The following is a 24,630-nucleotide window of genomic DNA, read 5'->3' as shown; positions in this document are numbered from 1 at the left end:
CTTGAGTTTGGTTACTTTTAGCTCTAGATTTTGGCCTCCTCAAGTTGATTCATTATCTTAGTTAGCTTGATGAGTTTAACATATTTTCTTGCTTGTCATAATCTTGCCAACTTGAATTCATGTGAATATCTTCATAAATCATAATCTTAAACATGTTAATTCCTTTATATGTGTTTGATCTAATTGACTTATGTTTGTAACACTTTAGTTAATCTTAATGCTAGCTTTGCTTTAGCTCATTTTAAGACCATAATCTTAGATTGGGGTTGGTTAAGGTATTAGCTAAGTCTTGGTTAATATAACTAAGTTACTAAAACCAAAGAGAAGAGAGAGGAAACCAAACTAGCTAGGTTATAATCAAATAAGGATAGGTGACCAATTTCACATAGGAGTTCTTACTTCTAATATGTTTACACACTCACTTCATTCACCTTAGAATTAGGTTTATTAGCTTATTTAGTTTTAAACTCAAATATGTCCAAATCATCTTTTAACTTGTAACATGCTTCACTCTAGCTTGTCTAACTAAGCCTTCTCATAGACCTAGGTTCACACTATCTCTACACTAGTGTAACTTAATATTATTTTTCTAGGGTAGCGACAACCTTAGTCAAAATTTAGCACCGTTGTTGGGGAGGCAAGGCTAGGATTTGTTTAGGGTTGATTTGTGTTTAATTTGTCAACTTTATGATTTTTGTATTTTCTTGGTGAATTTTCATGATTTTTGTGTGATTTTCGAAGTTTGAGTTACTAAGGATGCAACTTTGTGAAAACTAATTTCCTAACTTTCTTAGATGAATTTTGAAAATTCACTGGGAACTGCTCTATTAGGAAAAAACTCTAAAAACTGGTACATGAAAATATTTATATCTTAGTGTGTGAACAAAAGTGGTTTGGTATCATTTGGATTCATATATTGCTTTGAGCGAATTTTTGAAGCACATAAGGTCAAATACACTTTTTTGGAGAAATCCAGGACTTTGTACCAATATTGTGTGCCCATAACTTTTTCTATACATATCCAACTTTTTCCATCCAAAGCTCAGATTGCTCCTCAGTATCTTAGCTTCATTTTTTAATGTTTTGAGTTTTTTTTTATTTAGCCACAAACCTATTTGAAACAAGTGACGAAGCTCACAAGGTTAATTTGGAAGAAATTCTATTTCTAGATTGTTGTAGCCCAAATTGCAAGAAAAATTGGAAAATATTGGCTCATTGAAAAATTCTAAAATTTTTATATATTTGTTTTTAGTATCTTCCTTAATTCAAGTTAAATTTTTAGGTCATTTTGTCATGGGAATTGATTTGTAGAAGTTGCACAAGTGAATTGGGTAGAAAGCATAGTTCCAGAACATCTAGTTTTTGAAGAAGACTCTTCTTGAGCATTTCTAAAATCTTCCCTTGTTATTTTTAGGCTGAATTCACTTTTTTATTTTAGTTAATTTTTTTTGAGTGATTTTTATTTTTTCTCTAATTTTAGAAAATAAAATATTACTTTTTTCTTTTGCTTTGCTTGTGAGTCATTTGCTTGCTTGCATTGCAAGTCTTTGTGTGTTTTGCATTCTTTGAGTCTTTGATTTTTAGAACCAAATTTAGGTGTCTTTGTTTTTGCATTTAGTGTGTTTTTTCTTGTTGATTTTTGTTCTTGTGTCTCGTTTATTCTTGTATTATATTGCATGACCCGTGGGAGACTTAGTGAGAAAATTCCAATTGACTAAGAGATCGAGAGAACCTTGAAGAGGATAAGAAAAGAGAGAAATTTTATTGATAATCACCTTGTCTTAGAATTCTCCATGGCTTCTCTTAATCACAACATTATAGAGAAATTTTATTGACAATCACCTTGTCTTAGAATTCTCCATGGCTTCTCTTAATCACAACATCAATCACCTTGTCTCTCCATGGCTTCTCTTAATCACAACATTAATCTAGCTCATTTAGGGATACTTAAGGACTTCACCAATGACCCAAACCCTAATCTTATTGTCAATCCAATGCTTCAAAATGTTCCAAACCAAAATTTTGGAGTTGTCAACCAAGGGAATAGGGGAAATCTTGAAGGTCTAATAGTAATTCTAGCTTTGAACAATACTCAAATCTATCCACAAAACCTAAGGAATAATGGAAACTTCATGCAAAATCATAACCATGCATCTAGGGAAGAAGTAGGTATGCATCATCCTCCAAATGATGAGATTTCTATTAGGCAACTTACTTCTTCTAATTGGAATACCAATCCTTAAGGTTTGTACATTCCTCAACATGACCTATATGTTTGAGCTTAAGCATTCTCTTATTCAAGCATTGCCTAAGTTTCATGGGTTGCTTGGTGAGGATTGTCATAAATTCTTTCATTTTTTATATCTTATGTGCAATACCGATAGGTCCTCATATAGATGATGTTCAAGCTAGAACATTTTTATTTTGTCTTGAGTCACATGTTAAAGAATGGTATATGAACTTTCCACCTCATGTTAAGGTACACATTTGAAAAGAGTTGAGAGATATGTTTTTGAATAAATTCTTTCCATCATCTAAGCTACCTAGCTTGAGAAAACAAATTGTTAGCATGGTGCAAAATTTTAATGAAAGTCTTTTTGAGTTTTGGAATAGATTCCAATCTATGCTAGCTAGATGTCCACATCATTAAATCTTAAGTGAGCACCTTATTCAATATTTCTATAATAGTCTGTTGCTTAAAGATAAAATGAGTCTAGATGTCACCTTTAATGGCTCCCTTAGTGATTTGTCTCTCAAAAAAGCTTGGGAATTGATTGATAAAATGGAACAAAGTGGAGCTCACTATAGGGTTAGGGAACTTAAAGTACCTTCAGTTACTAATAGTTTGTCTAGCTCACAATTAGATGACTTTGCATATAGAATTGGAAAGCTCATTTCACTATAAGTAAATGCAAATGCAAATGCAAATTTGAGGAATTTGTCTAATATTGGTGTTCCTTGTAATGCTATGGTTCCTATGTCTTGTTCTTTTTGTAGCTCTTCCATACATAATGAAGGTAATTGTCCTTTATAATATGAATATGCTCATGAGTTGAATGCTATGTATAGGGTAAATAACCAAGGAAGAGATTAACAAGACATGTATGAGAACACATACAATCCAACTTTGAGAAATCATCCTAATTTATCTTATGCTAATCCAAGTGGAGCCTTAAATTAAGAACACCAAAGAGGGGGATTTCAAAGATACCAAGACCATGGCAACTCATTGTCATATGGACAAGGTAGTGCCTCAAATTTTTATCTAGAAAAAGGTAATAATTCTTACTCTCAACCACATAGTTCTTCTAGGCAAATTGTACCTATTGAGGGACCATCTTCTTCACCTCCTAATACCAATACCATATTGTCCAAAAATTTTGAGTTGTTATTAAATGAGGTTAAGAGTGATAGACAAGCTCAACAAACTCAAAACAAAACTATCAATGATGATATGTCTTACATGAAAAATGCTATAAAAGCTTTGTGTAAGCAAATGAGTGTTTTAACTAATCATATTTCTTCTACTAATGCTTAACAATCTACTTTGTCTAGCAATATAGTTATCAATCCTAAGTGTTCTATTAATGCTATTGAGCTTAGAAGCGGAAAAATGGTTAGTAAAGATTATGAAAATGAGCTCATTGATGGAAAATTCAATTCTAAAAATTTTGTTCCAGCATCTCTTCCTTGTGATTTTAATGTCAATTCTTGCTCTAATGATATTATTTCTTATAGTGATGAAGATGAAGAAGGTGTGGAACAAGTCTATAGTGATCCCCCACCTCAAAAAGAGTTAAAAGAGTAAGGAAATCAAGTCCAAAATGCCACTGTATAGCACCAAAACATGAATGTCTAGCAATATGAGAAGGAGAAGAAAGGTCAAAGAGCAACAACAAGCCAATAAAATGTGAGGAAATTGCCCTTCCCTCAAGCCCAAGCATCCAAATCACTAGCTTAAGCACCACAAGACCAAGAGGTAATGAACTTCTTTAGGTAATGAACTTCTTTTCTAAAATTCAAGTGAATGTACCTCTTTTAGATTTGATTAAAAACATTCTTAAATATGCCAAGTGTAATGTCCACCTTGACATTACTAAAATTCACCACACAATCATAACAAACAATCATAATTAAGAGTAAGGATTACTCCTAAACTCACATTATAAATATAAAGGTTAAAACTAATAATCCTTTAAAAATAATTGTAGAATAATTGGGATCCTATAAAAACCCTTCAAATTGATAGTTTGAGCTCAAACTTAATGATTTATATAGATATTGGAAGCATGAAAAAGTTTTGGGAAGCAAAAATACTTCAAAACAGGGCCAAAAATGTCATTTTTGAGTGTTTTGGTCCATACGCCGCGGCTCGTGATCTATGCACCGTGTCATGTAGCATAGAAAGCCAAGTATTCTTGCTATACTGTGCACTATAGCTTATGCAAAATGCGCTGCGGTGCACATGTCCATGACAGCAATGCTTAAAGAGGAGGAAAAGGGCAAAGCAAGAATGTACAAAGGATTAGAGCTTAAAGAGCTAGTGCCATTAAGTATAGAGCCTCTTAGCTTGGAATTGAAGCCATTGCATCCAATTTGAAGTATGCATACTTGAGAGAGGGAGAAGAGCTTCTAGTAATAATTTCTAACTCTCTCTCTTGTGATGAAGAACATGCATTGCTAGATGTCATTAGGAAAAATATTCTTGCCATTGGTTGGACACTGGGAGGCATTTCAAGCATTGATCCACTTGTGTGTACTTATAGGATTTTACTTAATGATCATGAAAAACCCATTAGGCAACCACAAAGGAGATTGAACCCATTGATTCTTGATATGGTAAAGAAAGAGGTGGTAAAACTCCTTAATGCTAGCATTATTTACCCTATTAGTGATAGTGAGTGGGTCTCACCAACTCAAGTGGTTTCTAAAAAGGGTGAGATCACGATTGTGAGAAGGGGGAATTAGTGCCCACTAGAGTGCTAAATGCATGGAGAGTTTGTATTGATTATACAAAGCTCAATGATGCCACTAGGAAAGACCATTTCCCTTTGCCATTCATAGATTAAATACTTGAGAGACTTGCTTGCAAGTCTCACTATTATTTTCTAGAGGGCTTTAGTGGATATTTTCAAGTGCTTATTTGTCATATTAACTAAGAGAAAACTACTTTCACTTGCCCTTTTGGGACATTTGCAAATAGAAGGATGCATTTTGGTTTATGTAATGCCCCGAGGACATTTCAAAGATACATGATGAGCATTTTTAGTGATTTCATTGAACATTACATAGAAGTTTTCATGGATGACTTTATAGTTTATGGAGATTCATTTTCTTCTTGTCTTGCATCTTTAGATAGAGTGTTGAGTAGGTGCATTGAGAAAAAGCTTGTCCTTAATTTTGAAAAGTGTCACTTTATAGTTGGTAAGGGCATAGTTTTGTTATCTCATTTCATCTAAGGGCATTAAGGTTGATAAGGAAAAGATTAATGTCATTACTTCTCTTCCTTATCCAACTTGCATTAAAGATTTGAGATCATTTCTAGTACGGTTGTGCAAAAGTCCTCCAATCCTGTTCGACCTAGTCCAACCTGAGATGGTCATAGTCTTGTTTAATCCGCATAGACACTGGTCCTTCTTGACCAAAAAGATTAAAAAAATTAGACTATTTCTTTAGGTTGGATTAGACAAGAGACTAGGCATCTAGACCACTTGGTCCAATCTAGTCTTATTAATTTATTTATTATAATTGTAATTAATTTATTTTTGATAAATACTTGAAGTGTAATTGATGCTAAGAAGATGATTGTATGAAGATTTATTGAGTTTGTTTCTAAATTATTATTGTAATATAGTGTTGTTAAAGTTTGTTAAGTTCTATTTTTGTTAAGATTATAAATTTAAATCATTTAGACTATAACAAAAATATTTTTTTTCTTATTATTAGAAATTATTATGGATTTATTACTACTACTACCACCACCACTGCTATCACCACCACCACTACCACCACCACTACCACCACCACCACCACTATGACTACTACTACTTTTACTACTATTGTTACTGCTGTTATTACTGCTGCTGCTACTACTACTACTATAAGTGTTTTTACTATCTTAATTAAGTTTATTAGGTTGAAATGAATTATTGCCTTTCATAGAGGAAAAAGACAAAAAACTAAGTGAGTATTGGACTAACAAGATCAATCTCCTAGTCTTATAAATCAAGTTTGGTCCTATTAATCTTTGGGTTATCATTAGATAAGAATAAACTATGGGTTGCCTAACCCAATCCTTTTCATAAAAGACATCAAACTTTGGGTTAGAGCAAAGTCTAGTACCGTCATGTCTTTTATGCAGTCCTAACTAGGTCATGTAGGATTTTATAAGAGATTCATCAAAGGCTTTTCATAGATTGCATTGCCCATGACAAAGCTTTTGCAAAAGGATGTTGCATTTGAATTTGATCAAGCTTGTAAGGATGCATTTGATTGCTTGAAAAATATTCTTGTCACACCTCTTATCTTACAAGCTCCTAATTGGTCATTACCTTTTGAATTATCTTGTGATGCTCTTAACTTTGCTATAGGTGCTATGCTTAAGCAAAAAGATGGTAAGCTCTCACATGTTATAGCATATGCATCTAGGGCACTTCAAAGCAGACAAGTTAATTACACTACAATTGAAAAGGAGCTACTTGCCATTGTATTTGCACTTGATTAATTTAGATCTTATTTGATTTATTCCAAGTGCATTGTTTACGCCATAAAGTACTTGATGAAGAAGGCCAAGATCAAGCCAAGATTGATTAGGTAGGTGATTCTTATGCAAGAATTTAACTTGAAAATTAAGGATAGAAGTGGTTATACTAATGTGGTAGCCAACCATTTGTTAAGGCTTCCACATCTTGAGGATTCATTGATAACTTCTAACCTTAACTCTTCTATTGTTGATTCTTTTAGGGATGATGTGCTTAGTGCTATCTCCACTAAACCACCTTGGTATGCTTGCATGGCTAATTATCCTGAGTATGGTGTTTTGCCTAGTAATTGGTCTAGGTTTAAATTGAACAAGTTGAGAAGTGAAGCTAAGTACTACATTTGGAAACCACCTTTCATGTAGAGGATTTCTAGTGATAAAGTACTTAGAAAATGTGTTGATGATTGTGATGCATCTTCTGTACTTGAATTTTATCATTCTTATGTATGTGGAGGATATTTTAATGCTAAAAGAATGTCTAGAAAGATATTGGATTGTGGACTTTATTAGCCATCTTTATTCAAAGATTCTTTTGATTTTTGTAAAAATTGTTTGAAATGTTAAAAAGTCTCAAGTTGGAGCAAAAGACATGAAATGCCTCAAGTGCCTATTCTCTTTTGTGAAATATTTAATGTTTGGGATATTAATTTCATAGGAACCTTTCCTTCTTCATTTGGGAACAATTATATCTTGTTGTGCGTTGATTATATTTCTAAGTGGATTGAGGCTATACTTACTCATACTTGTAATGCAAGAGTTATTGTGAAATTTCTCAAATCCTTCATTTTTTATAGGTATGGAGTCCTTAAAGCATTGGTGAGTCAAGGCTCACATTTTTGCAATAAAGTGATGAAGGCTCTCTTAGCTAAATATGGGGTCAAACATAAAGTTTCAACACCTTATCATCCCCAAACTAATAGTCAAGCCAAGATCTCCAATAGTCAAAGCTATTCTTTCAAAGGTTGTTAATACTAATAGGAAGGATTGGTCATTATACCTTGAGGATGCACTTTGGGCTTATAGGATCGCCTTGAAGACACCTTTAGGGATGTCCCCTTTTCGGCTTGTCTATAAGAAAGCATATCATTTACTGGTTAAGCTTGAGCATAAAGCTTATTAGACAATCAAGAAGCTCAATATAGATGAAGAGCTTATGGCTAAAGAGAGGTTCCTTCAAATTCAAGAATTAAAAAAGATAGACCTGATGCATTTGAGAACTCAAGGATCTACAAGGAAAATACAAAGCTCATCCATGATCAAATGGTTCTTAAAAAGGAATTCTATGTTGGTGACCTAGTTCTCTTGTATCAAACTAGATTTATTCATAAGATTTCCAAACTCAATTCTAAATGGGAAGGTCCTTTCCTTGTAACTAAAGTTTTTCTATATGGAGTGCTTCAACTTCTTCATGATACATCATCATCTACTTTGCAAGTCAATGGACATCTTTGCAAGCTTTTCAAGAAGGGCAATGAAGAAGCTAAAGAGAAGCACAACTTCAAGCCACCATGAGGAGCTTCAAAGGTTGTATCTATCCTCGTTTATTGCTTGATTTTTTTTCTACACATAGCATACAAGTAGATGCACTTATTGGTATATGCTTGCTACCACCTTTCACACATATGGAGCACTTTTCTTGCATGTTTTTGTGTTTTATGTAACTCTTGTTAAAGCATAAGTGTGGGGGAGGTATAACCAAGCTCATTAGTTTAGGAATTTTTAGTTTTATTTCCCTTGTTTTCTTTGTTTTAGCAAATAAATTACACCTTAATTTTTGGTGAGTTTGACTTAATCAAGTTTTCATTTTTAGATTTTTATAGTGTTGATTTGTTTTCAATTTTTGAAAAAAATATTCGCATATTTTAAAACTTGACAATTATCTATTTCCAGTTTTCAGTTTCTCTGCTTTAACTTGAAAAATTCACTAGGAATGCATTTGTTTCATTTGAAAGCTATATGTTTTAGCTTGAATTGAAATTTGATTTGGTCAATTTTGAATGTGAGGAGTGTTCTGTGTATATTTTATGAGATATCAAGGTCTTGGGAGTCTTTATAGAGGATTTCAAAACCTTAAGGCAACTTTGAGTCAGCATATCTCTTACATTGTGTGTCCAAATTGCTTGGTTCTAGCCTTGAATTTCTCCTTATTGTCTTGGATCTATTTCTTCCCTTTATCTTGTTGAAAAATTTGTTGGAGTCTTATAAGGTCTTCTGGATTAATTTTTATTTCTCCAGAACTGTGGACCATTTTGTGAAAATTTTGGAAATTAATGATTGGGAAGGAATTTTGAGCTAAAATTTTTATATCATTTTCCTACATGTGTCTTCTGTCTCTCATAAAATTTTCATGGAAATTTCTCATGTTGAACACTTGTTATAAAATTCACTAGTTCGCTATCCCTAGAGAGATATTTTCAGGATTTCTAGAATAGTCACCTTTCTTGGTATTTTCGGTCTTATGACCTTGTTTGCTTCCAAAAAAATTTTTCTTACACTTTTCATGCATTCATTCATGGAATTAGTATCTTAGGACATATTTGAGCATACATTGAGGATAATGCATAGTTTAAGTGTAGGGAAAGAGCATAAAAATTGATTTTCTCCTTGTTTTTTTTGAACTTTTTTTGGAAAATTATAAAAAAATTCTGTTTTGATTTGTCTTGAGTCTTAGGAAATTAAAAATTTTGTTTTGGGATTTTAAAATATGAACTTTTGAGGTGATATTCCCCTAATTTTTATACTTTATGAAGCAAGTTTTCTATTAGAGTATGTGCATTTGATTAAAAAAGCAAAATTATCCAACATAAAAGGAGTCTTCAACCATTGCGAGTTTTGTCTTTTGTAGTTGAACCCTCTAGAACTTGTCTTTCTTCTTAATCAAGGCTATATCATTTCATTTGTTGTAAAGAAGAAGATTTTGCATTCATATAAAAAGCACAAGGCCTTTTAGCTAACCTTAACTTGATTGATTACCTCTTGTTAGCCAATTTGAGCCTTTCTTTTGTTTCATTCATTTTTAAACACTATCTCTTTGTTTTTCCATAGATTGCATGTACTCCTTTATGGTGTTCTTCAATGTATTTAATTTTCCTTGGTTTAACTTAGTGGATAAACTCATTTCTTCATTATCTTCCTACATATATTCCATCTTCTCAAAGAAACAAATCTTATTTTATGTGACTCCTTATTCTTGAACCCAAGACATTTCATGGCTTTTGTATGAGAGAAAAAATTGAAAAAATATTTCAAGAAAAAGAAAAAGAAATGAATAAAAAGAATAGAAGAAGAAGAAGAAAGAGCAAAAGAAAGAAAAGAAAAGGCTATCAAAAAGGCATTCACAGGTTCCGTCATCCCCATCACTTCTTGCTTAATGGTTAGGGTTCAACTGAACAATGGAGCCTCTAATTCCATAATCCCATTTTGTCTTTAGTCAACATTCTCAAATTTTAGTGATTTAGGGCTCTTGATTTGTTTGTTCAATCAATATAGTCATCTAATTATGGATTAATTAATATTGATGCTTTATTATACTACCTTTTATGATATGACTTATAGACCTTACATATTAGAATTCTATATCATTAATATTTTTTTTCTCTCTTTCTTTCACCCTTTCATTTATCCATATATTCTTATTGCTTCACAACTCATAATCAGATTCATTTTTCTTTTTTTTATGCAATATTTTAGTTGGTATAATGATATCGCCAATATATTATATCTTTATTTGTCTCTTGACTGGTTCTTTAGATCTAGATAATGCAAAGCAATGAGTTGGTTATTAGTTCTATAGTTATTAATTAATTAACACACAAGTTAGTTTATGTTTTTGTTGAATTCTAATCATTCTAAAAATAATAATGAACCAACACAATGAGTCACATACCAAGCATAGTAATTATATCAATATCAATATCAAATGATTAATCAAAGTTTTATTCAATCTTATAAAATTTATTAGTATTTATTTAACAAAATAAGAATAGAAGATTTTTTCATTTTTTGTTTTTTCACTAAATAGAACATTATAGATAAGGTAAAGTGTATTATCCATCATTTACAAATATTCAAATTTTGATCCCTAAAACCTCATAAATAGTTCGAACTGTATAAGAATAATAATAAACTTTTGCTTGAATGGTTTGTAGAGGAATTCTACCTTCTTTGATCCATTCAACACATGCAATTTCTTTTCCATTGACATGTCTTGCAATTTATACTTGAACTCTTTTTGTACTTGCCTATTTAGTTAATTTAATAGATTTTTTCATTGCTTTATGAAAGAAAATTCTATTCTTTAATTATCTGACTATAAATTCTACAAGAACATTAGGGTGTCCATAAAGGGTTGCAATTCTTGTAATAGCAAAGTTGAGTTTTCAATTCATACAATTAAGTTTTTTTGCACATTCATCTATAATTCTTCAATTCTTTGAGGTTTACCTTCTATTAATAACTTTGAAAATCCCATATAGGTTATGACTTAAATTAGATTAGTTCTTTTTTGAATCTCTATCCATGCAATTCCCTCGACACCAAAAGATACTCTCATATAAATTTTTTTTGGGTACATAATTCTTGATGCAATCCTGTACCTTTTCATTTTCTTGTAATAATTTTTTGGTTATGCAAACCAAACAGAATGATGACTTTGAGTTGTATCAAGTTTGAAACTGAGCGGATTTATTTGTTGTCCCATAATCCTCCACTATTATACATAAAATGACACTTCGTAGCATTGTACTTTTTTCCTTTATTGATCTAGTTTTTTAAAGCATAATATGGCGTATTTGTGTCTTTCATATTCTTCTTCAATTTATAGTTATATCTTTTAATAAACAATAAAATGGTTATATGACACTTTAGCATATAACTTTGTCTTTGAGTTTGAAGTTTTCATTTTTTTTAATCATAGTTGTACCTTTATTTATATTTATTTTTATCAATTTTGAAATTTTAATTTTAATGACTCAACTTGTTTCATTCAAACCTATATTGTGACTATCATTTGTTGTTGCAGAATAAACCAATTAAAATACTCAATAAAGTATGAGTTCAAGTATCATAAGTCTTTCGGTTTATGAATTTCATCAATTACTATTTGTATTGTGAGCATACATGCATATATGCTGACCTAAAGGGTATATTTTTTTATATTGATTTTTCTTTTTCATAATGTTGGACTTGGCTCTTTTTTATCATTTATTTTATTTCACAAGCATAATTATTTATTTATTATTTATTAATAAATAATATCAATATATAATGTAATAATTTATCAATATAATTGAATAATTTATCTTTGAATATTATATCTATATTAAGATAAGAATATTAATATATAAATGAAATTTTAATGAATTAATGAATTTTTTTAGTATTTTAGTAATTTCATAATCACTTAATTAATGATAAGATTTATTATCATTTTTTGAATGTCCTGGAAGTTTATAAGAGGTGAAAATTCTCCAATTTATGTTCTACCATACGATATGATATATAAATAGGTAAATGCTCTTTTTTATTATAGATAGCAACTGTATGACCAATCATTGTGGGTGTAATAGTAGATGCTTTAGACCAAGTTGCTATTATTTATTTTTATGCTTTTTGTGTTAAGTTTATTTATTTTTCTTAATAAATGATTTACTACAAAAAGAATTTTTTTAGTGAATGTATCACAGTCCATTGCTCCTTTTTTTTTTCTAAATATGAAGAAAAAAATTATATTTTCTCTACTCTACTATTTACTACAGCAATGGAAAATCAAATTATTACTATATATATTTTTTCTTTTTCTACTTCTTCCAAGTGAAGGATAAATCGAAGGGGTTGTGGTTTTTTTCCTACCAATTGAGGCCCTCCCTTTACCACCCCTATAGGGATGGTCTATAGTATTCATAACTACTCCTCTTACTATAGGACACTTAACTAGCTAACATTTAGATTCGGCTCTACCCAAACTTTTTTAGTTTACCATACCCTAATATTTCCTTAGAATTACCACTTCTTAGCTTTCAATTCACCTTTAACCATCAAATGAAATGTGAATAACCTGTCCTCCCCTCTTTAAATAAGGGGCGCTTATAGTTTGGTTGGTGCTTGAAACAATTGTCTTCTCCAATGCTATCTCTTTTTAATTTTCCTTAGTTTAGCCAATCCATCATAAAAAGTTAAAAGGGGTAAAGTAACTTGGTGTTGATTGTTTTCTAAATTAAATTTTTTTTTCATCTGCATGTAAAAAAGGAATAAATAAATCAATCAAATTTTGAGAGGCTTCATAGAGTGCTTCTTTAGGAGTTAAACTTCCATTTGTCCATATTTTTAGAAAAAGTATCTCTTGTTTTTCATTCCTATTCACATAAGAATGAATACTAAAGTGTGCATTTCAAACAGGCATGGATATAGCATTTATAGGATAACTTCCACCTTGTAACGTATTTAGTGTTTTTATATGATATCCTTGATTCTTCTCGATTTGTAATCTAATATACAAATTTATAGGTTATGTTAGGTTAGCTATATGTTGTGTATTATCAATGATTTCCATAGAAGATGGTAAAATTATGTCTTGAGCAATTACATATCAAGGACCCTTGACCGAAATAGATGCATCTTGAGTTCCATAGAGATTACTTCTCAATACAATTTTTTCAAATTCATTAAAATTTTATGTACTAATTCTTGAATACATGCTATGGTAGAATATTCATGTGTTATTTTCTCAAATTTTGCACTTGTGATACATGTTCTCTCTATTTCTCTAAGCAAAGCTCTTTACATTGCAATGCCTATTGTGTTGGCTTGACTCTTCATAAGTGGAGACAGAATAAAGCATCCATAATAAAGATGCTTACTTTTTGCTCTTGATTCAACACACTTCCACTGCATTGTCTGAGTGGATGCTCTTACTTTCTCTCAAACCATAATAATCTATTTTGATCAAATTCTTGAATTTGAATTATTTATTCCTCTTAAAATCTCTTCAATGTTTATCTTTCCTTTTGCACACCTCTACCTCTTTTTTTTAGGGGGCCTACATTTTATATGAAATTTAATAGTATACCACTTCTATAAAAAGCTCTTAATGCCGTATCTCTTTCGAGACCATGACCGTTTATCATGACTTATGCTAGTTGCATGCCTTGATCAACTACTGTCTGAATAGCATTCCTTGTTGCAATCTGAGCAGAAAAAGTTGTCCCCCTTCTTGTACCCTTGAATCCACAAGTAACGGCAAAGGATCAAGAAATAACCTAAACCCATATATCTATAATAGTCATAATGGTATTACTAAAACTAGCTTGAACATGAATAATTGTAACATCTCAAAAATTTAACCCAAGATTAATTAAGTTAATTAAGGGCAAATAAATAATTTTGGAAGAGTATTTAGAAATAAATAATTTCAGTTAGAGGATTATTGTTGAATTTAATTTAGAATAAATCCAAATCCTAAGTTATGATTTTTTTAAAAAAATAGAAATATTATTATTATTATTATTATTATTATTATTATTATTATTATTATTATTCTAAGAAAAAGAAAGGAATATAAAATAAAAAATTTAAATAAGAAGGGGGGTGGTGACTGTTTGCCGTGTGTGTGTGTTTGATAAATATATATATATATATATATATATTATATAAAAAAATTAAAGAAAGGGAGAAGGGGTTGTTGGTGACTTGGTGTGTGCGTATTACAAAAAGAAAATAAATAAACAAGGATGAAGGAGGAAATAGCACGCAGGACCCACATTTTTTTTTAAAACCACTCATACTCATTTTTCATTTCATTTCTCTCCCTTCTTTCTTCATTGCCTTAGGTGCGAACAGAATAGAGCCAGTAATTTAGACAGGCCGAGCTTATTCGAGTCGGGCTCAATTCGGGTCGGGCTTATTCGGATCGAGTTTAAAAAATCCTACTCTTTCTAAAAAGCCCATATAGCCAAGCCTGGCCCTAACGCCTTCGGGCTTCGGGCTTATTCAGGCCAGCCCGAATACCCAAAACTTTTTTTAAAATATTTTTTTATTTTTAATCAATTTTAATTTTTAAATAATTTTATTAAGCATAACATATTATTTTAACTTGAAAGGAATAAAAAAATAATAACTTATTAACTTTATAGTTAAGTATTTAAGTAGCGTTGTTATTGTTTTGTTGTATTATGTGCAATTCATTCATGAATATTTCCTTTACTTGTAAATTAATGTCTTATTTATTGAAATATTGCCCTTATCATAGTTATATAAAAATATTTATATATTTTAATTGAATCATATTATTTTAATTATGATCAAGTTAATCTCAATTCAACTACGGTTAGACCATTAATTTAAAATTATTGTCCTAATTAGTTCAAAGTTTTTAATAACTATTAGATAAACTATATTTTTTATTTTTAAGAATATGAAAAAAATAGTCGTCATTATATTATATAAAACAAAATTATTTAATTATGAGCAAAATACTATTTTTTTGAATTTTTTTCTTTAAATATTTTACATTGTTTAAGTTCTATATACAAAAAGTATTTACTTTAGTTCATTCTTAATTTTCAACTAAGTCTGACGTGGATAATAATCAAATAATTATCTAAAAATATTATTTTATTTATTATGTTTATTTAGTAGTAGAGCTGAAAATTCGTACATGTCCAAATTTTATTTTTAAAATTATTTTTAATTTAAAATTAATTATCTTATTTTATAAAAAATATAAAATATAATTTTTGGATAAGAAAATGGTTTATATGACTCAATTTTTTTCAAAAAAGATTGAGTCTTAAAATATAAAAATTAATATTAAAATATATTTTAATTATTATTATGAGATATTTTATTTGATTAAAAATAATAAAAATGGGAAAATATAAATATTTTTATTTTTTTAAAATAACTATAGTAATACACTCAAATATATGGTATTTTAAAATAAAATGATATAAAACTTGAAAAATAATTAATATTTATTATATTATATATTTTTTAAAAAATTATTTTTTTCCTATTCGGGTATTCGGGCCAAGCCCGAACCCAATTGGGCTTGGCCCGAATTTTCTCAGGCCTATTCGAGCAGCCTGAATAGGCTCGAACAATAAAAAAAATTATTTTTTCGGGTTCGGGCATAAATTTTTCAGGCAGGTTCGGGCTGGCCCATCGGGCTTGGCCCAAATTACTGGCTCTAGAATAGAAAGAGTAAGAGCAACGCCACATGACGGAGAGGCTAACTGGTTTAAGAGACAGAGCTTTATAATATAATATTTTGGATGAAATTTTAAGTATTCTTAGACTAAATAAATATTCTAACATTTTTCTTAGTCATATTTTTTCTTGAGTTGTAGATTTTGAGATTTTCAAAAACCTAGAGTTTGAAAGAGAGATGAATATTTAATGAATAAAACTAATTGTTAAGGTTGTTGGTAGTATAATAAATATTGTAGAATATTATTTTGTTAATAGAATTAGAATTTGAGGCCTTTGAATTTATCCCTAGATCTCTATGAGTAGATTTTTGGTTAAATTTAAAAATATAAATTGATTTGTTAATATTTAGATAATCATTTGGGATAAAAAAATAAATTATTATGGCTATAGAATAATGATTCTAAGTTTGAGACTAAGTTTGCAATTTTTGAATATTTTTAGATGCATATTTTTGGAATAAAAAGGGAAATTTTGACATTAAAAAATTGTTTGAATGATGATTTTAGCCAAATTTTGATGAAATTATTGTGAAGGAGGCTATTGTACTAAGTAGATAGGTTCAAATATATGAAATTTAATTTTACAACTCAAGAGGCTAAGATTAAGGTTTTAAAAAATGAAATGAAATAAAATAAATACATAAGTATTGGAATATGAGTGAAAATTGTGTTAATAATATTATTGAGAAATTGTGATATGATTTAAATGTAGATTAATTATTATTAAGCACCAATCAAGTTTTGAAAAGCTTTGAAAGTGTTATAATTTGAGGGGTAACCTTTGATCTCTCAAAAGTTAAGGTAACAAAAAAAAATCTATTTTATGTATTTGTATATTGACTAATTATTTATGTTGGTGAAACAAATGAATGTGTGTATATGTGTGTATCAAAATCTTGAAATTGTTGTTCGTAATGCATATGTGGCTTTATTAAAATTCTATAATTTGTGATTAAGTTAATTGTGGCATGATTTGGGTAATGAGATTGAGGGTTAATGATGATGTACGTACTCTTGATTATAAATTGTGGATTATGTATGGTGATGGATTGTATATGAGCATGTTGAGTTTTTCATATGATGCCAATGTGATTTATGTGATAATATAAAAATTGAAGCAAGAGGCATGATTGAAATATGATGATTCTTGATACTTGTTGTGCAAGAAAGTTGATGAGCACGTGAAATAATTGTGAATTACATATATGAGAGTTATTGAAATGTATTTTCTCATGAATATGATCATATGGCAGGAGTTCGCCTTAGTGAAAGAGCTAGCGATTGTGCAAAATTCATATGGTATTTGGCTATTAACTGATAATCTCAGGGGTTATAGCCCTACTTACCTTATAGGATAATGTAACATTGTTCTTATTAAGGAACTTAACCCTACTGGCCTATTTGAAGTTTTAGGTAGAGCAAATCTTGGGTTCGGAGCCGATCCTCCTAGTCTGAAATCTTTCGGTCTCTTGATTCATCCATTATTTGTGGTCAGACCAATATTTGCATAATAAAGGCTTTTCCCCTCTACTCGAACTAATCTATACGTTCTTTGGACAAGCTGCGCCAAATCCTCTATTCACTTTAGGATTGAGATTGCGATCTCCGACGGAACTACTCCTGAGTTGGTTGCCAATATACCAATCGATTTCTAAGACCGGGCTTTTGCTTTCCTTTTCACTAAGCCTCCTAGCTTAAGTAAAGAGTGATCGAAACATCTCCTTCAATACCTAGGCCGCAAGAGTCCTCCATTCATCCGTTTTCTCTTTCGAACCCACCTAGGATGAAGGGGCGGTGCTTCCTCTCCTCTTTCAGCCTTAGTAGCCCGTCTGTGGTACTAATTCCTCTCTAAGTCTCTGCTTTATGGTTGTTAGTTCAAGTAGGGCAAGCATTATAATGTGTGATTTGGGGAAAATCGTGTTCATAAGGTAACCCTGGCCCGGTAGCCCCTCACAATATGATTAAGGCCTTAGGTAGTCTCACCACATGGACGATCCTTTCCGATTGTTAACCCGCAGATTTTAGGTCAGAGAAAACAAGGGGGGATATAAGAAAGAAATTGATCATGTATATTATTATTATGCCATTTAAGTGATTGATGGCTATATTTGAAACTATGATTGTAATTGTGAAAATAAGAACCGATGGTAAATATGTGAATAATGTATATGTGGTTACTTGTGCCAATTTTATATGAATATTAAGTACTTGTAGGCAATCGTGCTAATTCTGTATTCAACTTTATTCTTGAGATTATTCACATGAGTTATATGTTAATGTGATTAACATGTTCTTGATATGATTGTTTATATGGTTATCTTGATGAATTTATTAGCCACTTACATTTATAATTAATTATCATGCATTTGCATAATTTAGATGTACATTAGTCAATGAGTAGTTGTACTCACCCCTCTCTTTTAACATACTATAGGAGCTAGCTTATCTGGAAAGATCAGAGGAAAGAAGCATTAGACCAAGTAATCATAATCACTTCTGTTGGCCTTTTTCTTTTTAGTTTGACATGTGTATTTAGTTTATGGTATTGCCAATTAGGATAATATATTTTTAATCCACTTGCATTATGGGTTTTGTGTTGGGTGGAAATATATTTGTGCAAATATTTATATTATTATATCAATAAGCCAAAATATTTGTACAAGTGGAAATAATTATTATATGCATGATTTGAGAACTTGAATGTTATTATGACTTCTCCTTATGTTTTGTTGTCCAAGGGTGAGTGATTGATATTAATCATATATGAATGAAAAGGAAAAGTCATGCATATAATAAGCTATTGATAAATAGATAATATATATATATATATATATATAGAGTATGATGACTATGTAATAATTATTGTGATAAATGTAATGGAGATTTTAACTCCCTGCTGCCAGTTATAAAAGGGTTTGTGTGGTCAAATGTTATGTTGGTAAGGATATATATTATGTGGAGTAGGGTATAAAGAGAAAATAAGGAGCAAGTTTTCTACCCATTTTGAGATGTGTTTCTTAATCATGCTTCCACACATATTTAATTGAAAGATGTGAGCTTTTAAAATATTTTAAAAACTTGAGATCCCTTTGTTTAGTTTGTGAAAATATATGTTCAGAATTTTTTTTAAGTTAATCTCTTATAAAATAATCCTTTTAGATAAGTTCTTGATTAACTGTAGTTAGTGTGATTATCTAAATCCTAATTTAGGAGCCCCCATTACAATAACTCCCCTTGTTATTTGATGTGCATTCTTACACAAACCCATATGTCAGTTTCTATGTGAACCAATTTTGAATATAGGTTTTTCCATATTTTATATGAATATATCCATTTCATGTCAAAACAATATTTTTCAATTTTTCAATTTTTTTTCATTTGATTTCAATTTCAATATATTTATTATTATTAATTAATCAATATATAAAATATCAACATATAAAATATAAACTAATCAATAAATTATTAATATTAATTTTAATTAATATATTATTAAATTTATTAATTAAATCATTTTAAGTCATTAAATATAAAAATAAAAAATATAATTCAATTCAATATTTATTATTTTATTTATTTTATAAATTAAAAATAAAAAATGAAATAAAAATTAAATATATTATTATATATTAATATATTTAAATTTAATATATCTTAATATATCTAAAATATTCAAATATATTCCAAATCATATTGGAAGATAATTTTTTTCATTTTTTTATTTTTCTTTCCATCTGGTCAAGTCCCCTTTTTTGTTTTTTGGATCTGTTTTTGGGAAAGATTTTCTGATAGTATTTAAAGTTTCTCGAACAATATGATATCTCACATAAGGTAAATCCTTGACCCTTCTCCCTCTAAGACTATAGAATGTTCTTGTAAACTATGGCCAAGACAAATATATAAGCAGTGATTTTAAATTTAAAGGTTAAGCATATTCTAACAACTTTACTTAAGGCAAAATTTGGCTTTTTAGAGATGATAGTGAAAAAGTTGACAAATAAGTCACACTTATTGTCATTTTACAGAATTGAATGTGAGATTTTCACCTCACACTGCTCCTCATTCAATTCTTTCAATGGTTATGTCAATATTTTAAAGATTCATATGTTTTTATTTTACTAATATAATATTTACATATGTAAATACAATATTTAGATTTAATATAGAGATATAAGACGAGACCAAAAAAAAAAAAACATTATAATATCTAGATTCCCTGCTTCATTTTATACATGGAACGCCCACTTACACATCCACGTGAAGACAGCCCAAGAGCTGGAAAAAGCCACATTGTTGAGGGGCAAAGGGCGGGCAAATGAAACCATTGCTTCTAAACTCATTAATCCCTTTTAATTAATACTCTCTCCGTTCTATATATAAAACATCTTTTAAAAATAATTTTTAATTCAAAATATAAAAAACCTAATAACAATTAACACTTTTTTTAATTTTACACTTTATTAATTAATATGAAGATATTTAATGTAATTAACACTAACTCTCCCATGCATTGCACATAAAGTAAATGATATAAACATCATTACAAATATGATATAGATGTTTATAGTGATGATTATTCTATCTTTTTGTAATATTTATTTGCAAAACTCTCTTTATTGAGTATGATACGATTATATGCTTCCCATGCATTGGGGATTAAATGCTATGGATTCACAATGCTAATGAATATGAAAGAACCAAAATAAAAATGAACTTCAAATATTAAAAAGGAAAATTTAAAAAAATTATCAATAAAGAAATAGATAGCAAAAAGCCGAACATTAAATAACTTATCCAATCACTGAACGCTATTTAAATAGCAACTTAACTTGTCTAATCATTGAATATTGCTCCAATAATGCCTAAATTATGATAACATTTTATTGTAATTAGACGATAAGGTTATATGCTTGTATTTGATTTGCTTTAACACTTGATAAAAATGACAAGGGAAGAAAGCAGAGTTGTACCTTCACTTCCATATGATTAAATTTTGAAATCGTGCTTGTTCATTCCTCTTTCCCACGCACCAAAAAAAAAAAAAAAGGATATCCTACATGTACATCTTATATGGCATTAATTTTTGTATGTAATTAGAATAGAACTACTTTATATAAATCATTCCTGTCACATTATCTAAAAAAGTTCAAGTGTCCCAACATCCCACCCTCCAAAGAAAATAATGTAAAAAAACATATTAGCCCCCTTTTTTTTTTCACTTAGACACATTAGCTTGAATCGTGTTGGGATATTATTTATGCCCTCACCTTCTAAGCCCAAAATTACCTCTTCAATTTTAATCTAGGATATTATATATTCAAGCTTTAGTGTAATTCAAATAAAATCTCCATAAACTCCAAAACAGACATATTATTCAAGCATTTACTCCCCCATATGATGCATGAAAAGGTCTGACTTATATAATGATCAAATATAATATAAATATTAAATTTCACTCATTTTTATTATTGAAAGGTTAATATTTATCATAATTAATAATTAATAGTATTATTATGTTTTAAGAGCTGTAGGATAATAAAACTTGACAACCTTATTTTAATTTAGCTAGGCTTTATACTCTTGAAAACCTGTATCCACGCATTAGAATGTATGGTGAATGTTGTAGGCTTCATAACAGCCGGAAATAATTTAAGGTCCGGTATATTGAGCTCTTGACCTCACATCTCATCTGAGTTTATGTCACTCTCCAATAGCCTACAATAAAGAATCAATAAAACTATGCCTCATTTAGTATTCTGAAAATGTTTTTGACGGAATGAAAATGAATATAGATATAGATATGGAAATAAAAATGGATATGGAAGTAAATTTTAAAAGTATGTTTGATATGTACATAAAATTATGATATATTTTTATTTAATATATGCACTTATATAATCAATATATTAAAATACCCTTGTCAATTTTGTTTAATTATGATATAATTTTATTTAATATATGCATTTATATAATCAATTTACTAAAATACCCCTATCTATTTTTTAAATTATGATATATTTTTTTAATATGTGCATTTATATAATCAATTTACTAAAATACCTTTGTTAATTTTGTTTAATTATGGTATTTTTTTATTTAATATATACACTTATATAATCAATTTACTAAAATACGCCTGCCTATTTTTTAAATTATGATATACTTTTTATTCAATATATGCATCTATATAATCAATTTACTAAAATACCCCTGTCAATTTGTTTAATTATAATATATGTTTTACTTAATATATGCATTTATATAATCAATTTACTAAAAAACTTTTGATTTACTTCAATGATTGATGAATAGGCAAATTTGTCAAACAATTTTACAATTGAGGTTATTTTTGTCCGAAAAAATTCACTTCATAAAACCTATCTCATTTCCATGGGCCTTATTATGAAACCCAATTCAACCTATTTTGATGAATTTCATTTCAACATGAAAATCTATTTCATGCATATAAAAAAAAGAATGTGAATTACAATTTAATTTTCATTTCTAGCATACCAAACGGGACATAAAGGCATTCAGCCATTGAAAGATGCTTTCAAATTCATCGAATCATAGTGAGATTGTGCTCCACTCTTCTCTCTTAAGCCCTGTCCTCTTTTCTTTTCATTTTTATTTTTCCCCATAAAAAACTGCTGTCAATATTCCCCTCCGTAATAACTGGCAATCAAAGTTACAACTTCGAGGGGCAAAGTAGTCCAGATGAAGAGCAGTTGTTTCAACAAATAGATGAAGTTGAATGATTTTACTGAAAAATGTCATACCATTTAAACAAATAATATCCCTGCATGATTCAAGCATTATGTATGCGCCAACAAATATGAAAATATAATTGGCCAAAAAAAAAAAACACAAACATGAAAATATAAACACTGAAGCAATAGTTCAAAGTTCTAAACGATTAAACCTCATCAATACTTTAAGTTAAAAAGCTTTTTCCACAAGGAAGAAATTACACTAAACTTTTTATATTTAAGAAAATAGATACTCCCAGTGCAAGATGGATCCTCCCCAAAAATGTACTTGCTCGTAAGTTTCAACATTTTCTTGAATAGTAGGTGTGGTGTCCATTTTTCTTTCCAATGCAAATTTAGCCAACAACAACAACAACCACCCTTAATTGATTAAAATCACATATTAAAATTCAAATAAACATGCATAAAAATCAAGGGTGTTAAGTTTCACAATTAATTTATGACATGCAAATAATTTAGATTATATAACCAAACACTTAAAAGGCCAATTGTATATGTTCTAAATAATATATAATTGACACACACTTTCTCAATTTACCACATGATAAAATTGCTATGAATAGAACAGAACAGATAAAAGCAAGCAAAAAGAAACAACTAATAATGCATGTCGAGGGATTGAAAATAAAATCTGATGCTTGCTTTTATCTGTTATAGATAAAATTGCCATGAAATTACTAAATATGCATTATTACTCAGATCATTATTCAGATCATTGGAAATTACTCAGATAAAAGTACCATATATGCATTATTACTTTATGGTGCGTGAAGCCGTAAAATCAATGATTTACTGATGTTAAAATTTTAAATAAATTTGCAAAGGAACGTAAAGCAAACAACTAACTATCATTGCAAATGCATATTAAAAGGAAGATATAAAACAAAAAAAATGGATTTCTGACGGTGAAACACACCAGATCTGAGCAGTGAGGACGACAAGGAGAACGACGAAGGCAGGAGCAAATCTGGGTCAAGGCGAAGCTGAGAATGGAAATGGAAATCTGAGACAAAGCTAGGCAAAGCAAGTTTCTTCCTTCTTCTAGTCGCGTCGCATCGAGGCGTGAAGTTGAGGCCGAGATCTGGGTCTTCTTGCAGTTGCTGTTGCTGTTCTGTCGAGGCGTGAGGCGGAGGGCCGAGGGCGGAGGCCTTCAACTGGTCGGAGCCTTGAGGTGATGAGGTCTGTGTGGTGTGGCTCACTGGCTCTCCTCGGTCGGCGCAGGCGTGCAGCAGAAGATTGAAAAGGAAAGGGAAAAGTGAAGACTGAAGTTGAACTTGAAAGTTGAAACTGAACGCGTGTTCTGTTTGGTCCTCGTGAGCCTGACACTTAAGTCTGCAAGGCATAAGCTGAAACGGTGAAACCGAAGGAAAGCCTGAAAATAATGGTCAAAAAATAAATAAATAACATGCCATGTAAATAGGACGGGACGGGATGTCCCGATAATGAACCCGAGTCCCGTCCCGTCCCGTTCGTGTTTTGGTCTTGTCTTAAGAAAGTTTTGATCCTGATTTTTTTTTGATCGGGATAAACTCATCCCAATATGATCGGGACGAGTATGGGTCGGGTATAACTTGAGCACCCCTACTCGTAATTTTTGCCTCACAGTTTCCATCCACAAGATCCTTATCAAATCTTAGTTATGCCTAACGCAAATAAAGTTTATACTCTTGCTGTCAAAATTATAATGAATGACCTCCCCGAAAAAAATGATTACACTCAGAAATCAAGTATATCCCTTTTCCTGGTGCCTAAACACTGAAGTGCATATATAAAACGTGATTCATCAAAAATTAAGAAAACCACAAAAAATACTTGGAAAAGCATGTGAATAAAACCTATCCAGTGCTTCAATAATGCCAAGTCATAGGCAAGTGCTGCAGCTTGCAAATCATTA

The 24,630-nt window shown here is 30.1% G+C and overlaps 1 protein-coding gene and 2 pseudogenes across 6 annotated transcripts; all 3 read right to left on the bottom strand.

Annotated features, from left to right (window-relative positions):
- Positions 1–10,827: 10,827 nt before the first annotated feature.
- Positions 10,828–11,459, bottom strand: LOC129307811 (30S ribosomal protein S3, chloroplastic-like; annotated as a pseudogene).
- A 1,675-nt stretch (positions 11,460–13,134) lies between these two features.
- On the bottom strand, positions 13,135–13,687 carry LOC129308885 (DNA-directed RNA polymerase subunit alpha-like; annotated as a pseudogene).
- A 7,912-nt stretch (positions 13,688–21,599) lies between these two features.
- On the bottom strand, positions 21,600–24,185 carry LOC129309862 (uncharacterized). 6 transcript variants are annotated; one of them, XR_008592968.1, is made up of 3 exons: positions 23,653–24,185; positions 22,480–23,056; positions 21,600–21,681 (listed from the first exon to the last, which is right to left on the bottom strand). XR_008592968.1 is itself a non-coding variant. In XM_054951613.1 (2 exons), exons 1-2 carry the CDS (start codon positions 24,077–24,079, stop codon positions 21,662–21,664), a joined length of 447 nt encoding a protein of 148 aa, XP_054807588.1. In that variant the 5' UTR covers positions 24,080–24,182; the 3' UTR covers positions 21,647–21,661. The 6 variants fall into 6 exon arrangements, 5 of the variants coding, with proteins under 5 accessions (XP_054807588.1, XP_054807585.1, XP_054807584.1 ...); XM_054951613.1 differs by lacking the exon at positions 22,480–23,056 and having other exon boundaries at positions 21,647–21,681; positions 23,653–24,182; XM_054951610.1 differs by lacking the exon at positions 21,600–21,681 and having other exon boundaries at positions 22,352–23,096.
- Between the last annotated feature and the right edge of the window lie 445 nt (positions 24,186–24,630).

Source organism: Prosopis cineraria, unplaced genomic scaffold (assembly GCF_029017545.1).
Source record: "Prosopis cineraria cultivar Desert tree isolate PC_DT_omini unplaced genomic scaffold, ASM2901754v1 PC4, whole genome shotgun sequence".
NCBI classification, from domain to species: Eukaryota; Viridiplantae; Streptophyta; class Magnoliopsida; order Fabales; family Fabaceae; genus Prosopis; species Prosopis cineraria.
Note: the sequence above shows the minus strand (reverse complement) of the source record. Positions and strands in the feature narration are given on the sequence as shown.

Bases quoted from the DNA above. Each gene is read 5' to 3' on its own strand.
- LOC129309862 (XM_054951609.1), bottom strand. From the start codon at position 24,079: ATGCCTTGCAGACTTAAGTGTCAGGCTCACGAGGACCAAACAGAACAC. The intron at 23,057-23,652 runs GTGTGTTTCACC...TGCATTGGAAAG, and splicing joins GTCCTCACTGCTCAGATCTG to AAAAATGGACACCACACCTA.